At 37.6% G+C, this 14,085-nt stretch overlaps 1 protein-coding gene across 1 annotated transcript in view; it reads left to right on the forward strand.

Annotated features, from left to right (window-relative positions):
* Positions 1-13,794, forward strand: part of LOC124787988 (elongator complex protein 2) — a 70,576-nt gene extending 56,782 nt beyond the window's left edge. The window contains exons 10-12 of the mRNA XM_047255020.1: positions 7,575-7,714; positions 7,860-8,187; positions 13,616-13,794. Coding sequence (XP_047110976.1) covers positions 7,575-7,714; positions 7,860-8,187; positions 13,616-13,745 — 598 coding nt within the window. The 3' untranslated portion in view covers positions 13,746-13,794. The remainder of the gene's footprint in view (positions 1-7,574; positions 7,715-7,859; positions 8,188-13,615) is intronic.
* The last annotated feature ends 291 nt before the right edge of the window (positions 13,795-14,085 follow it).

Below are 14,085 nucleotides of genomic sequence, written 5' to 3' on the forward strand. Positions count from 1 at the left end.
TTGAAGAAACTGTGCAATGTGAAATTGAGAAATTTTCATATGGTATGCCTTTTGAATATTTTACCAATTAGTCTGCACTTCTGCCGGTGTTAGGTGTTGGAAATGATAAAGTGCATCTACTTTCAATTCAGACCATTGCTTCTGTGGAAGATGTTATGATACACGTCATTGGGAAGCCATATATGGTCACATGTGTCATTCTAACATGTTGAACTATTGTTTTTACACAACAGCTGTCACCATAGTAGTTGATGTCTATCCATTGTGCAATTGTATTGACAGCCTTGTGTATTTCAGTCACAATCTCAGACATTTTTGCTACTCACTGATGAATGCACATTCACTGAAGACACCTCCGTAAACTAGCACAACAATCATATTTAGGCATAAAATCCACATTCACACTTCCTACTGTATTGGACGTATTGTCAAAAAACGTTTGTCAGGAAATATGATTGCAAAACAACAGCGCTCCAGATCACTTTGAAGCAATTATGCTGCTCCATGTGGATGACACACACACACACACACACACACACACACACACACACACACACAGATTGGTGGATTGTGAAAAGGGGATCTGTTCATTTCCACCACAGTCAGGAAATTTTGCAGCTGTTCACTGTCTTCTGGGGGTAATATGAAGACAATGTAATCACCTTCTTGCATAGCTCCATACTGGAACTAAAATGACGAGTGCACAGTTGCACTTACTTTACTGTTTGTTCAAGTCTTTACATTGCTGATGTACACCCTACCATCAAGTGGAGATAGAAATTTTGCACTCCTTTTGAATTATTATTATTATTATTATTATTATTATTATTTTATTTTTTTCCCCACAGATGTACACACCGATATGTGAAATGTGAAACTTCTGGACATGTGTTCTTCCTTGAAAAATGAGCAGTTCATGATCCCACTAAACCAGCTAAGCATTCTACAGGTGCAGTCCATGCACCTTATACAAATAATTATGATAGAAAGAAACTTTGTAAATACTGTTCTCAAACTTCAGTGCCGCATTTTGGACAGGATATTCCTCTTTAGAAATGACTAACTTGCCTTTCTGCATAACATACTAATAATTGACATTTATATTTTATACAGCCTATGTATTTCAGCTTGTGGTTGTGGTTACATTGGGACACACAAGGGTATTGTAAATTTCCATGAGAAAAGTAAGGAGCACTAACAGATCAGCAGTCGTTGTCACTGGCTACTGACAGCCTTCGTTTCGGATATACAACAATCTGGGCAATCTGAGGTTGTGCTTTGGTTATAAAGGAGAGGTTAGCTAAAATTCATCTCTGGAAACATATAATTTATTTACTCTTTTGTCATTGGCCACTCATGGCAACTGCACAAAATACCGACTTCTATGAATTAGCTCTGCTGGATTTTTCAGTATCTGTTACAGGTATTGGAAGTGTTGTATATCATTGAAGATTGCAAATTCACACATTTGTGACATATTTTGAAAAAAGAAAACAATCGTTTTCTTGTGTACGAGGATGGTTTGAAAAGTTCTCAGAACAGAATAGAAAAAAAAAGAACTTACAGCACTGAAACATTTTTTTTATTTTCAATGTTGTCTCCTTGTACATTAATGCACTTAGTTCAATGACGTTCCAGAGCCTTGATCCCATCTCCAAAATGAGTTTCCTACGGGCCTGCAAAATAGTTGTCAACTCCGGCTATCAATTCTTTGTTTGAAGTGAATCTTCATCCACCAAGAAAAATTTTCAGTTTTGGGAAGAAATTGAAGTATGACGTAGACGTATCAGGTGAATAAGGCAGTTGTGGCAACAATTCATACCTTAGTTTGCCATGGCGACACATGTGTGGACACACATTGTCTTGATGGAAGATGACTTTCTTCCTTGCTGATGTGTGCGATGTCCTTAGGTTAGTTAGGTTTAAGTAGTTCTAAGTCTAGGGGACTGTTGACCTCAGATGTTCAAAGTCACATAGCGCTTAAAACCTTCCTTGCTGAACCTGGCCTTTTTTCGCATATCTTTTGTTGCAATTTGTCCAGGAGGTTAGCATATTATTCTCCAGTAATTGTTTGCCCAGTGGGGATATAATCTACGAACAGAATCCCCTTCGCATCCCAGAAAACTGATGCCATGACCTTTCCCGCCGAAGGAATTGTCTTTGCTTTCATTGGTGGCGGAGAATCAGCATGTTTCCACTGTTTTGACTGTTGTTTTGTCTCTAGGGTATAGTAGTGCACCCAAGTTTCTGTGGTCACAAACTGGCACAAAAAATCTTGTTTGTTTCTCCTAAAACGGGCCAAACATTGTTCTGATATGTCCATTCTCACACATTTTTGATCCAGCATCAAGAGTTGTGGCAATCATCTTGCAGATAATTTTTTCATTTCTAATTCTGCAGTTAAAATTTGATTTACCCTTTCAGATGACATATGGCAAGCATGAACAATTTCACGCACTTTCAGTCATCGATCCTCCATGACAATTTTGTGCACTTTTACAATGATTTCTGGAGTAGTCACACATCTTGGCCGACCACTGTGCGAATCATCATTTAAGCTTTCCCAACCAAATTTAAATTCATTTTTCCACTTGGCAACAGTTGAATATGAAGAAGCAGAGTCCCTCAGTGTATTCTGGAAATTGGGATGATTGTTATTTGCTTTCATACCTTTCTTTACGAAGTACTTAATCACTGCTAAAATCTCGATGTTTTTTTTTTTAATTAATTTTGTTTTTTTTATTTTTTTTTTTAATTTTGATTTTTTTTTTCTTTATTTGCAAATCACTCGCGGGAACAACAACAGAGCCACGTCACCACCACAGCTCTCTTCCAAGAGCACTGACACGGCACGTGTTTACAGGCAACAATCCAATGAATATCACGTGAACAACTCGTTGCACTAGTGCTGACTCTCGTGGTGATTCAGAGAACTTTTCAAACCACCCTTGTACATAGACTAAAGAAGTGGGTGAAATTTTGTACCAAAGCTGGGAATCAAACCTGGGCCTCCTGCTTACCAGGCAGGTGCACTAGCCACTAAGCCACTTTAGCACAATGGTTCACACAACTGCACAGATTACCCCGGCACGCCTCCCACTTCGATCCAAAGTCTCACTGCCACCCCAGTCTACTTTAAATCCCTTTACACATGAACAGAATTGCCGAAGCAGTGTGAACTGTTGTGCCAAGATGGCTTAGTGGCTAATGCACCTGCCTAGTAAACAGGAGACCCCGGTTCAGTTCTGTGCCTTGGTACAAATTTTCACTCAGCGATTCGGTCTGTATACATAAAATCTTACCTGTATGAGACAACCAGTAAAGTCTCTGAAACTGAGTCATTTGAATTATTTTCTTCAAAATTGAGCATTTATTTAAAAACAAATAACTGCTCAGTATTCCAGAATTGAGATTTTTGTAGTTACAAGTCAAGCTTGTTGCCATGCATGACCTGTTGAAATTGTCTGGTTGAAATGCAACATTTGCTGTTGTTATTGTATGTTGAAAATGAGCTTTTACAAAACTCAGTATGTGCTCTCAGCCAAGGACATCATTGTCAATAATAATGTGAGAGAGGTTTCTGTGGAGAGGGAGGGGTGTGGTCACGGTATAGGGAAGTATTTGCCACTTGAACCAACATTATAAATTAGTCATTTACACAACAACATACCTGTGTTAAGGAGAAGTTTGCAGTAAAAGAGTAGGTTGTTAAACTATGAAATGGAGGTTAATAGAAGTGATTCAGAAAATGTTGTATATTTGACTGAGTGCATTGGTTGCAAGAATTCCTGGCTGAGAGTGAAATCATCCAAAAGAAGAAGTGCAGTAAGAACAACAAAATGCCAGATAATGCACTTTGGAATGGGCTACCAGACATACCAGTGAACCAAAAAGCCTTAGGAAGAAAAGAATGCAGAACAAGCAGACCTCACGTATGATGATATCACAGCTTTTCATTGTCACATAAATAGTTTAAACAAAACTGAGTATGATAAATTGTTACTGAAATATGTGATAATCACATCACCAGAATGCAGGAACATCAAGAAAGAAGCAAAACGGAAGAATATTGGTCTGACAAAGGACAGTACAAGGAAAAATAGATGACCAGACAGTATCTGTATGTGCTCCAAAATTTCAAGCAACATAAGGTACCCAAAGAAACACTCTCAAATTTGGCCAATAAATTTCATGTAATAGGGAAGTTATCAGCTGAAAATGGAAGGGCAGGCCACAGCACTACTGAAGATAAGAAAGTTATACAAGTTATAAGGAATGATATCAAAACATTCAGGTGTAGAGAGAGACACTATTCAAAGAAAAAGTCCGAAAGGGGATATTTACAATCCTAACTGAATACAGTCAAAATGTGGAAACATTTCTGTAAAAAAAAAAAAAAAAAAGGAAGTCTCAGGCCTTCCTACTTGCTCTTTATCGAAGTAAAAACATATTTTCTGTCACTGCTTTACTTGACATTTAAAATTCCCCATACAGATTCATGCTCAACATGCAAAATTGTGTACTGAAATTAAAAAAAGGCACACAATCTGAAAAAAAAATCAGTTAGTAATAAACTACTAGTTGCACAAACATTGTACAAAAAGAGTTCTATGCAGTAATGAAGGAGTAAAATACAAATGTGGTTAAAATAACAACAGAAATAATCAGTTATTGATAATAAATGTAAATGGATTGATAAAAAAATCTACTCACCAAGCGGTGACGGGACACACACACACACACACACACACACACACACACACACACACACAAGGATTTAACTTTTACAAGCTTTCAGACCCGTTTGCTCATTCTTCTGGCAGAAGAGTTGAAGGGGAAGGAAGAGGGGTGAAGGAAAAGAACTGGAGATGTTTAGGGAAAGGGGTACAATTTAGAAAAGTCTCCCAGAACCCCGGGTCAGGGGAGACTTACCGGGCAGGATCAGAAGGAAAGACAGATTATTGGGGACTGCCAATGGTGTGCACACCATTGATCTTCATGGAAGAAAGCAGAAAATTTAATAAGCTGGTACCTTATTTTCTATTCGTGATCACAGCTATATGCCTCTTGACAGACTGTTTGGTAGAGTGGAAAAAGACTACCAAAAAAGTAAGATATGTGTTCACCGAATGAGTACTGTAAAATGCTGAAACAAAAAGGCATTGTCAAGATACAAAATAAAGATTTGGAAGCAAAGGACCTCAACTCCATTGCACCTAATCTAAGATACCTTTCAAAATAACTGCTCAGAGATTGATGACTTATGAAAAGTCTAAGAAGAAGATATTGTTGTCAGTATCGGACACTTAAAATGTAGTCCTGTAGATTTTGAAGTATGAAAATCCAGAAACTGCAGCCAGGAAGTGAGGAAAGCAGCCACACTGGAAAAGAAGAACATGGTTGGCAAAGAAAAGAATACGGATGTTCTAAAACTTAAGAGGCATTTTAATATACCATAAGGAGCAGAAGAGTTTTATATGGAGCTTATTGAAAGTGATCAATAGATTTCCACTTCAGTATTGCTGTAGCCAGTGTTTTGTGTTCTATGTCAATTGTTTGTTACCATTTTCACTTCAGCTTATCAAATATTAAGGAAAAAGTGTGATACTAAGGTGTGACATTGTAATGCGTTATTGTTTTTCTATGCAAAATGAACAGTAAAGTAACTTTCTTTGTAATTAATGTTAAAGATAAAAACAAGTAGGAAAAAATCGCTTTCAATGTGTACATTAACCAAAATTTTAGCCTCCATCTTTGCATGTATCAACTTCTGAAAAAACTTGGAAACTTTAGAATGATAATTTTAGGAAATTCAAATGCACAGCCAGAATCGTGCTTACGAAAGTAGTGCAAATATTAAATTATCTCATTTATGTAATTACTACTTCAGTGTGATATTTAAAAAAAAAAGTGTTTCCTCAGTAAAATACATTTTGAAGTTCTTGATTTCTGAAAAAGTGCTCCTCAATTGCTTAGTCAGTGTTGCCTGAGAATGACTAGATAAGAGAGGATGAGAAAAATTTCATGGTAAGAGAGAATGGGACTGAGGCAGGAAAAGCGAAAGCAGTGCACTCATTTGTAGTTGAAAGGAAGAAAAAGGGGAAGAGAGAAAAGTTTGTGGTAAGGGGAGGTCAGAAAGAAACACACATATTTAGGTATAGTTAAGCAACAACATTGATGATTGTTTCCAAAGCTGTTTTCCTCAAATTATTCAATTTGTTGGTATAATGTTAGTATTGGATAGTTGCTGTTCTTTTTATTCATTTACTGGACAAACATAAATGTTTGTGATGTTTGACATAATTACAACCAGTTTTGTATTATTTGGTGTTAATACACTGGTCAGCCAGAACATTATGACCACCTACGAATAGCCAGTATGTTCACCTTTGGCAGGAATAACAGCAGTGATGCATCATGGCATGGAAGCAGTGAGGTCTTGGTAGGTTACTAGAGGATTTTTCATCACATGTGCACACACAAGTCACCTAATTCCCATAAATTACAGTGAACAATAACGATGAGCTGTAATGCCACATTCAATCACATCACATGTTTGTTTGATCGGGTTCAGATCCGGCAAGTTGGGGGGCCAGCACGTCAATTGGAACTCACCAGTGTGTTTCTCGAACCACTTCATCAGAAAACATTATCGTCATGAAGGGGTGTATGTGGTCTGCAACCAGTGTATGACACTCCTTGGTGGTAATGGTGCCTTGCATGAGCTCCACTGGACCCATGGATGCCCTTATAAATGTTCCCCAGAGCATACAGGAGCACCCACTAGCTTGTCTCCAACTTGCAGTAGAAGTGTCAAGGGGCTGTTCTCCTGGAAGACAGCAGATTCGTGCTCTCCCATCAGACTGATGAAAACCGTATCAGAATTCATCAGACCATGCAGAGCTCTGCCACTACACCAATGTCTTGTGCTGATGATCATTTGCCCATTTTAGACATAGTTGCCGATGTCGTGGTGTTAACTTTGGCACTTGCATGGGTCTTCGGGTGCAGAGGCCCATCATTAGGAGTGTTTGGTGCACTGTGTGTTCACACACACTTGTACTCTGCCCAGGATTAAAGTCTGATGTTAGTTCTACCACAGTTCACCACCTGTCCTGTTTTAGCAGTCTGCCCAGCCTACGACATCCAACATCTTTAATGAGTGGTGGCCGCCAACCCCACGATGTTTGGACATTGTTTCTCGTTGGTTGTGTCACTTATTAAAGGTATCCCCAAAGCACTTCTTGAACACCCGACAGTTCATGCAGTTTCTGAAATGCTCATGCCAAGCCTCCAGGCCTTTGTGATCTTCCCTTGGTCAAACTCGGATAGATGACACACCTTTTCCATTCTACACAGGGACAGCATGCTTACTAATACTGTGTGCTCCGTGCATGTGTCTGACGAGTAGTCATTCCTCACCAGGCGACTGCTATTCCTTGGAATGGGTTTATATTGATAGTGTGTCAGTGGTCAAAATGTTCTAGTTGATCAGTGTATTTGCAATAGTTGTAGTCAGCTACAGTTACGTTTTTCAGTTAGCAGATGTCACTAGCCCTTCAAATCTTCTTTAGGTTAGTGGACTCATGGCAGCAGTATCAGAAGCTCACTTTTCACCAGTTGACTGTGACACAGTTGGCCTTTTCTCCTGATGGTGTGTACTTACTATCTGTGTCACGAGACAGACGTTGGGGCTTGTTTCAGCGAACTGCCAGTAAGATGATGATCTGTATTATTATATGATGATTAATATGTTGCTTGACTTGGAATTCTGATTGAAGTTATTTTATTGAAATAATTTCTTTTCCTGGCTTTATAATAATTCTGTATTATAATAACTTTGTGAAAATATTTTCCAGACAGCGAAAGATATGAATTAGTTGTTGGATCAGATAAAAAGTCAGGCATACATACTCGTATTATATGGTGCTGTGCCTGGACTCATGATTCATCTCACTTTGCAACTGGATCCCGTGATGGCAAAGTGGCTATTTGGAATGTAAAAGGGGAAAGCAGGACAGTACCTTTGGAGCTGAAAGGACAGTCAGTAACTGCACTGGCATTTGCACCTCATTTACCCACTGATGAAAATGCTCATGTTCTGGCTGTGGGACTTGATTCTGGAATAATAATGATATATGAATGGAATCTTTCTGAATGGACCAAGTGCTTGATTTTAGGTAATAAGTATCCTTTTCTCTTGAATTTATTGTGTTGTATTTATTTGTGAGCTTGTTGCATAGAAAAAAAGTCAGTTGAAACCCTGAAGTGTGTGTGTGTGTGTGTGTGTGTGTGTGTGATGAAAATTTTAAATAGTAAAGCATTAACTGTGCTTACATACTGTGGCTTAGGAAAAACTGGAGTAGGACTGACTGACATAGAAATTAAAGTGCTTTGGTGGATCTTATGTATTTAGAATTTTTGAAGATTGCTTCACCAGAAATAGGGTAAAGTAAGGGATTTAAGGAACAAAAGAAATAAAAAGAAAAGAGAGAGAGAGAGAGAGAGAGAGAGAGAGAGAGAGAGAGAGAGAGAGACAGGTTTTTATAATGTTTTTATTTCCATTATTCTTGCTATTTCACAGAAATGCTGGAGGTTTCCAGTCATTGCATTACAGATCATTTGTGTTGGTCAGATTTGAAATTCGTTCGGTGCGCATTTTGAAAAGCTGTGCTAAATCAAGCATTTGTAGGATATGATCTTTTGGAAAATAGCTGTCTTAACTGCTTTCCTTTTTAAGTCTTGTGCTCCAATATTTGACAATACAGACAACATCTGGATAGAGTTGACGTGAAAGATCAGTTGCCAGATTTAATGTCCTTATTCAATTGCTCATGAATCTTAGTTGCTGGGATACAGTTTTCTCCATAGGAGATCACAGCATCCTTTGGTGGAATGCGCCAGCAGAATGGTAGAGGAACGTAAGATTATTTACATCAATACTATAGTTGGCTTCTTGTTAACTTATCGAGGAGTGCTTTGGAGTTGAATTTCTTTTACGCATTCTTGCAGTGATGCTTAAATGACAGAGATTGGACAATGGTGACTTAAGAGATTTTTGTACAGATGTCATATCATCGACACTATCAAAGCTTATATGCAGTTCATTGCAGGCTGCAGGTGGGACACACACACTTCATATTTACTTGGGGTTTGTTCAATCTCCTTATCACTATTATTGCACAGTATTTCCTTCACATTGCTCAGGATTGACAGGCTAATTTAATGTCATTTGCAGAAAATAACTCCATCTATACAGTAGCGAACATTCTGGAAATACAGGATGAACAACATAGACGCTAAGATTGACACTTGCAGTATCACATTATCATAGATCTCCCTGTACTCGTTTCTGCATTCAGAAATCCTTCAAAACTAATTAAGAAGTGAATTATTTTTCAATCAGTCCGTCATGAGACTGGGAAATGCAATTGTTGCCTTTATTCCTTTATTGAATCCACATTCAATGAGGTACTGATAATGAGTAAGTCAAAGATAACAAATAAATTCAGAATAAATCACAGTTTGCAAATGCAGACTAAAAATTCGAGACTGAAAAAAGAGAAGAAAAGATAGAGACGGGGGACGGGGGGGGGATATGATGAAGATGAGAAGAAAGTAAATGTTTAAGAAATGGCTGCAGCTAATCTAGAGTGAGATATAAATATCTTCATACAGAGAGACCAGTACTCAACACAAAAAGGCATTGAACAGCAGACAGGCAAGTACAGGGTCCACCAGAGAAAATACTTTTATTTGTGAACAATAAATACTATGCCATATTACAATAGCTGGTTTTTAAAACTTCGTCTGGTAAATAGCGTACTCCATTGTTGACAGATTGGTGAAGCCTTTCTTCATGGCATTTCCAGTGGAATTTCAGCGACTTGTTGGGCAGGTGTACCTTTAAGCGGTTATTACATGACAATCCGCTGCAAATGGTACTGGTCTGTCGGGACAACCATCTAGTGGTAGAATGGGTGTAACTACGAAAATTAGCAGACATTATCTGTGCCAGAATAGAGAGCAGTTCTAAACTGCCGTCAATCCACGCATGTGCAGTAGGCAGCGATAACTTGCACACATGCAGAAGGGTGGACCACAGTGGTTTCTGCGTGTTGTTTGGTTAATGTTAGGCGGCTAGTGTTAGGTGGCTAGTGGCTGATTTCAGATTTTCGTGTTGGGGATTTTTCATGTTGGGGATTTTCCACACTTTTTTTTCAGTTAGCAGGTTTCATAAATGCAGAAAAGAAACTTTTTTTGCAGTAGACTCTTTTATACTAGCTATTTGTGAAAGGACTTTTTCTATTGATAGCTTCATATTCTAGTAATGAATTGGAGCAAAGAGGCGTTAAGCATCTTAAATCAGGCGTACAGCGGGGAAAGATGAATGTATGACCCATTGTATGATAATAAGGTAGTTAGAAATCTTTTCTTTCTGAGTAATATGCATTGTACGGTGATTATCGGTTTGTATCATAATGCCTTAGTTTACGAAAGTTCAGGTTTGATTTGACTGCATCTCTTGCCTGATTTCAGAATGCCAGAAAAGAGAAACTGGCAAAGAAAAGGAGAACGTTCTTGCAGTTTGGTCCAGTGCGACAGACAAGGACTGCAAAACTCTTAGTAGCACATACATAGTCCAAACTTGGAAAAATAACACAAGTACACCTTTAAGTATTGGTCATTTAAAGTGTTGCAAATTGAAGTTTGTGTATCCACAACAACTTTTGAAATGGTGGGCTGTGCTATTCCGTAGCTAAAAGCCAGACTCTTAAAAGATTCCCCAGTCACCATGAAATGTAATGTTACATCCAGCCTGCAAAATTACAGGGCATTTACCGGTATTTTGTTTGTGAGCTAGGCTGGTATAATCACAAAACATACAGACATATGATTTAATTCTTACTTTTGAGAATGTGAGGCAGCCTCCCTCATGACTGTGTCACACTTGCTAATTCCATCTTCTATCATAGACAGCAGCTTCTCGAAACAATCCATGTCCATTCTCGCGAAGCTCCAAAATTCATGTGGATCTTTGAGCCTCAGTTCTTTCATAAGCAGTGAATATAATCCCCTGCCTTTGTCCCTTCTTTTCAGCCAGGATTGAACTCAGCATTGTTATGCCCTAATCCGAAGAATTACTGTCACTACCAGGGAAATAGCTCCAAATACAAGTGGATCCTCCATATGCATAATGCTGTATAAATATGAAATTAACTGTTATGTCTGTAATTCAGAACAGTAGTAACCTACATAAGAGAATAACAATTACTTAATAAATAAGGATAAACATTTTCTTATGAAATAGGCACCTTGAGTCATATAAATAATTCGAACAGATGACGTTCCAATATGTCACATGGTCCCCCTTGCATTTCGTGTGGTAGAACGAATGACTTTAGAAGAGATCAGACAGTTCTGTTTGTGTTTCACATGTTATCACTGTCTACTGCACATGCATGCAGGGTATATCCCACTTGGATGGTGTAATAGATCTACGTGAATCAGCCTGTAGTTACAGATAAGGGTGCTGGTGCATAGGTCTATGGTTTAGGTGCTTTGAGTAATAAGGGCTTTAAGCACTTTCAGGGTTGTGGGGGCAACGTGTGTACACTTGAGTCTCGAAGTGTCCCCAAAGAAAAAAATTACAGGGTGATAAATTGAGTGACTTTGGGGCCAGGTGATGTCTCCTCATGAGCAGCCATCTAGGAAACAACTCTCACAAAATTTCTAGAAGTGCTTGTGACAATCTTTGTGCAGGATTCTTCTTAAACTCCTCTATATGACAATCTCAGGACAGCTGCATGTTTTAGTGCTGAACTCTTTGGAGATTGATGGATGGACACTCTCACACTCACCACATTTTCCAGCATTGTTACTGTCCGAGGTCAGCCAGTAGATTTTCTTTTCAGTGCAGGTCCTGATTCTCTAAATTCTGATACCCAAAATTGAATAGTTTTTCTACGAGGAACAGAATGTCAGTCACATTTGAACTGAATGCGAAATGCCCACTGACTTCTACTCATAGAAACGCCATTACGAATATACTCTTCCATGACAAAAGCATGATGCTCACTTAGCCAAAGCTGAAAGGGAGTGATAATGCAGAATGGAGTAGAAAGGGAGGAGAGAAGCTGAAAGGTCAGATCTAAGTATTGACCGGTCTGAGTGAAGTGCTTATGAAAGAATCAGGTCCAACGTGTGGTTTTTGAAGGTCCTGGATGGAATATTGACTATATTATGAAAAGGATGGATTGTTACTCACCATATAGTTGAGTTGTTGATAGGCACAACAAAAAGACTGTCAAACAAGTAAGCTTTTGGCCAAAAAGACCTTCCATCTGAATTAGACAAAAAACACATTATCTGTTTGCAACTCAACATTGTCGCTATGTCATGAGTAGCAGTCTATTCTTTCAATAATATTGTCATTGGAAACTTTGAAGAAAGCAAGATTAACATTTTTGGTGACAAGCAGGATGTTGTCTAGAAGCCGAAAAAGTACGTGGGTTTGATACCGTGAATTAAATTATTTTTTTTTTTTTTTTTTTTTTTTTTTTTTTTTTTTTTTTTTTTTTTTTTTTTTTTTTTTTAAAATGTAATATGCTATGGGGGCTTTGAGTGATTGAACTTAATATACTGATCAGTAAGTACTAAAACAAACACGTTAAATCCTTCTATAGTCTTGACATCTAGCTTTTGCATTTCTAGGAAAGGGTAGGAAATGAAAATTGTAAACGATACATTTAGTGGAGCAGCAAATAAAATAAAATTTAATTTTAAAGAAAGGATATGATAAAGGAAATTTTATGTTCCTATATTGGATATTGACCAACATTTAAATAGTGTCATTTAAGAATGAGATCTTCTCATCTTTTGGTGGAAGTGAATAGGGATGAGGATTTTCAGTTTCATTTAAGAATGAGATCTTCTCATCTTTTGGTGGAAGTGAATAGGGATGAGGATTTTCAGTGAAGACCTACATTGAAAGCTTATGGAGCAGAATGTTTTCTGTTTGATAATTGTTTTCAGAAGTACAATCACATTAATTTATAAATGAAAGTTTTGTCTGTGAAGATCTCAAGGAAATAGAGAGCAATAGCAATTCACTTAAGAAAAGTATAAATCTTACGTGGGCCTAATTCATTTCTGGCATATGACTGCTGTAGATAATTCCTTTGCCAAGGCCAGATTTTAAACTCTATATCTAATTTTGAGAGTTATGTAAATATACGTAAAATGCATGTTACTTTGAGTATTTGTATAAAATTTTTGCCTTGTAAACTTATTATAAGGAACTAGGCAAAATTGATTTCCGCCTGTTTATCAAAAACATGTCTTCTTGAAAATATTTTGAGGTCTGGCCTGCTCACTGATCGGATTTTTAAAGAGCCGCGGTATTTTGACCGTGCAAAGGTAGCATAATCATTAGTCTCTTAATTAGTGGCTGGAATGAATGGCTTGATGAGAAATCAACTGTCTCTTAATAAATTTTTGAATTTAACCTTTGAGTCAAAAGGCTTAAATTCTTCTTTAGGATGAGTGTATGTGTAATTTATTGAAAACATTTTTTTCCTGAACTTGTTAATGTTTTGCCTTAATTTGAGTATAGTTCTGCTCATCATCTTACAGTGAAAAGAGTGGCTTTTAGACCAGTGGAGAACGAAGAATCACCTAGGCTACAACTAGCTAGTTGTGGTGCTGACCACATTGTGAGGATTCAGCTTGTAGATCTTAATTAAATTTTTTATTCATTGCCTATGGATTTTGAAATACATATTTTTTATATCACTCTCTTTCTTTCCCTCTCTCTTCCTTTCTCGCTCCTCCTATGCATCCTTCTCCCCAATCCTCTTTTCTGTCTGCAGCAATATAGCAGTATACCTGTACTATTTTGCCATTTTAATTCAGTTTTACAGTTTTCTCTGTCACTGGTCTTTAACATTATTATTTTTTTTTTTTTTTTTTTTTTTTTTTTGTTTTTGTTTTCTATTTCCTCAAGTTTTAATGCAAAAAAACCATTTTGGCTCCTTATCTTCAGATGTTGATAATACTTTTTTGCCATGTTTTCTGTAGATTCCT

Source organism: Schistocerca piceifrons, chromosome 3 (genome assembly GCF_021461385.2).
Source record: "Schistocerca piceifrons isolate TAMUIC-IGC-003096 chromosome 3, iqSchPice1.1, whole genome shotgun sequence".
Taxonomy (NCBI): domain Eukaryota; kingdom Metazoa; phylum Arthropoda; class Insecta; order Orthoptera; family Acrididae; genus Schistocerca; species Schistocerca piceifrons.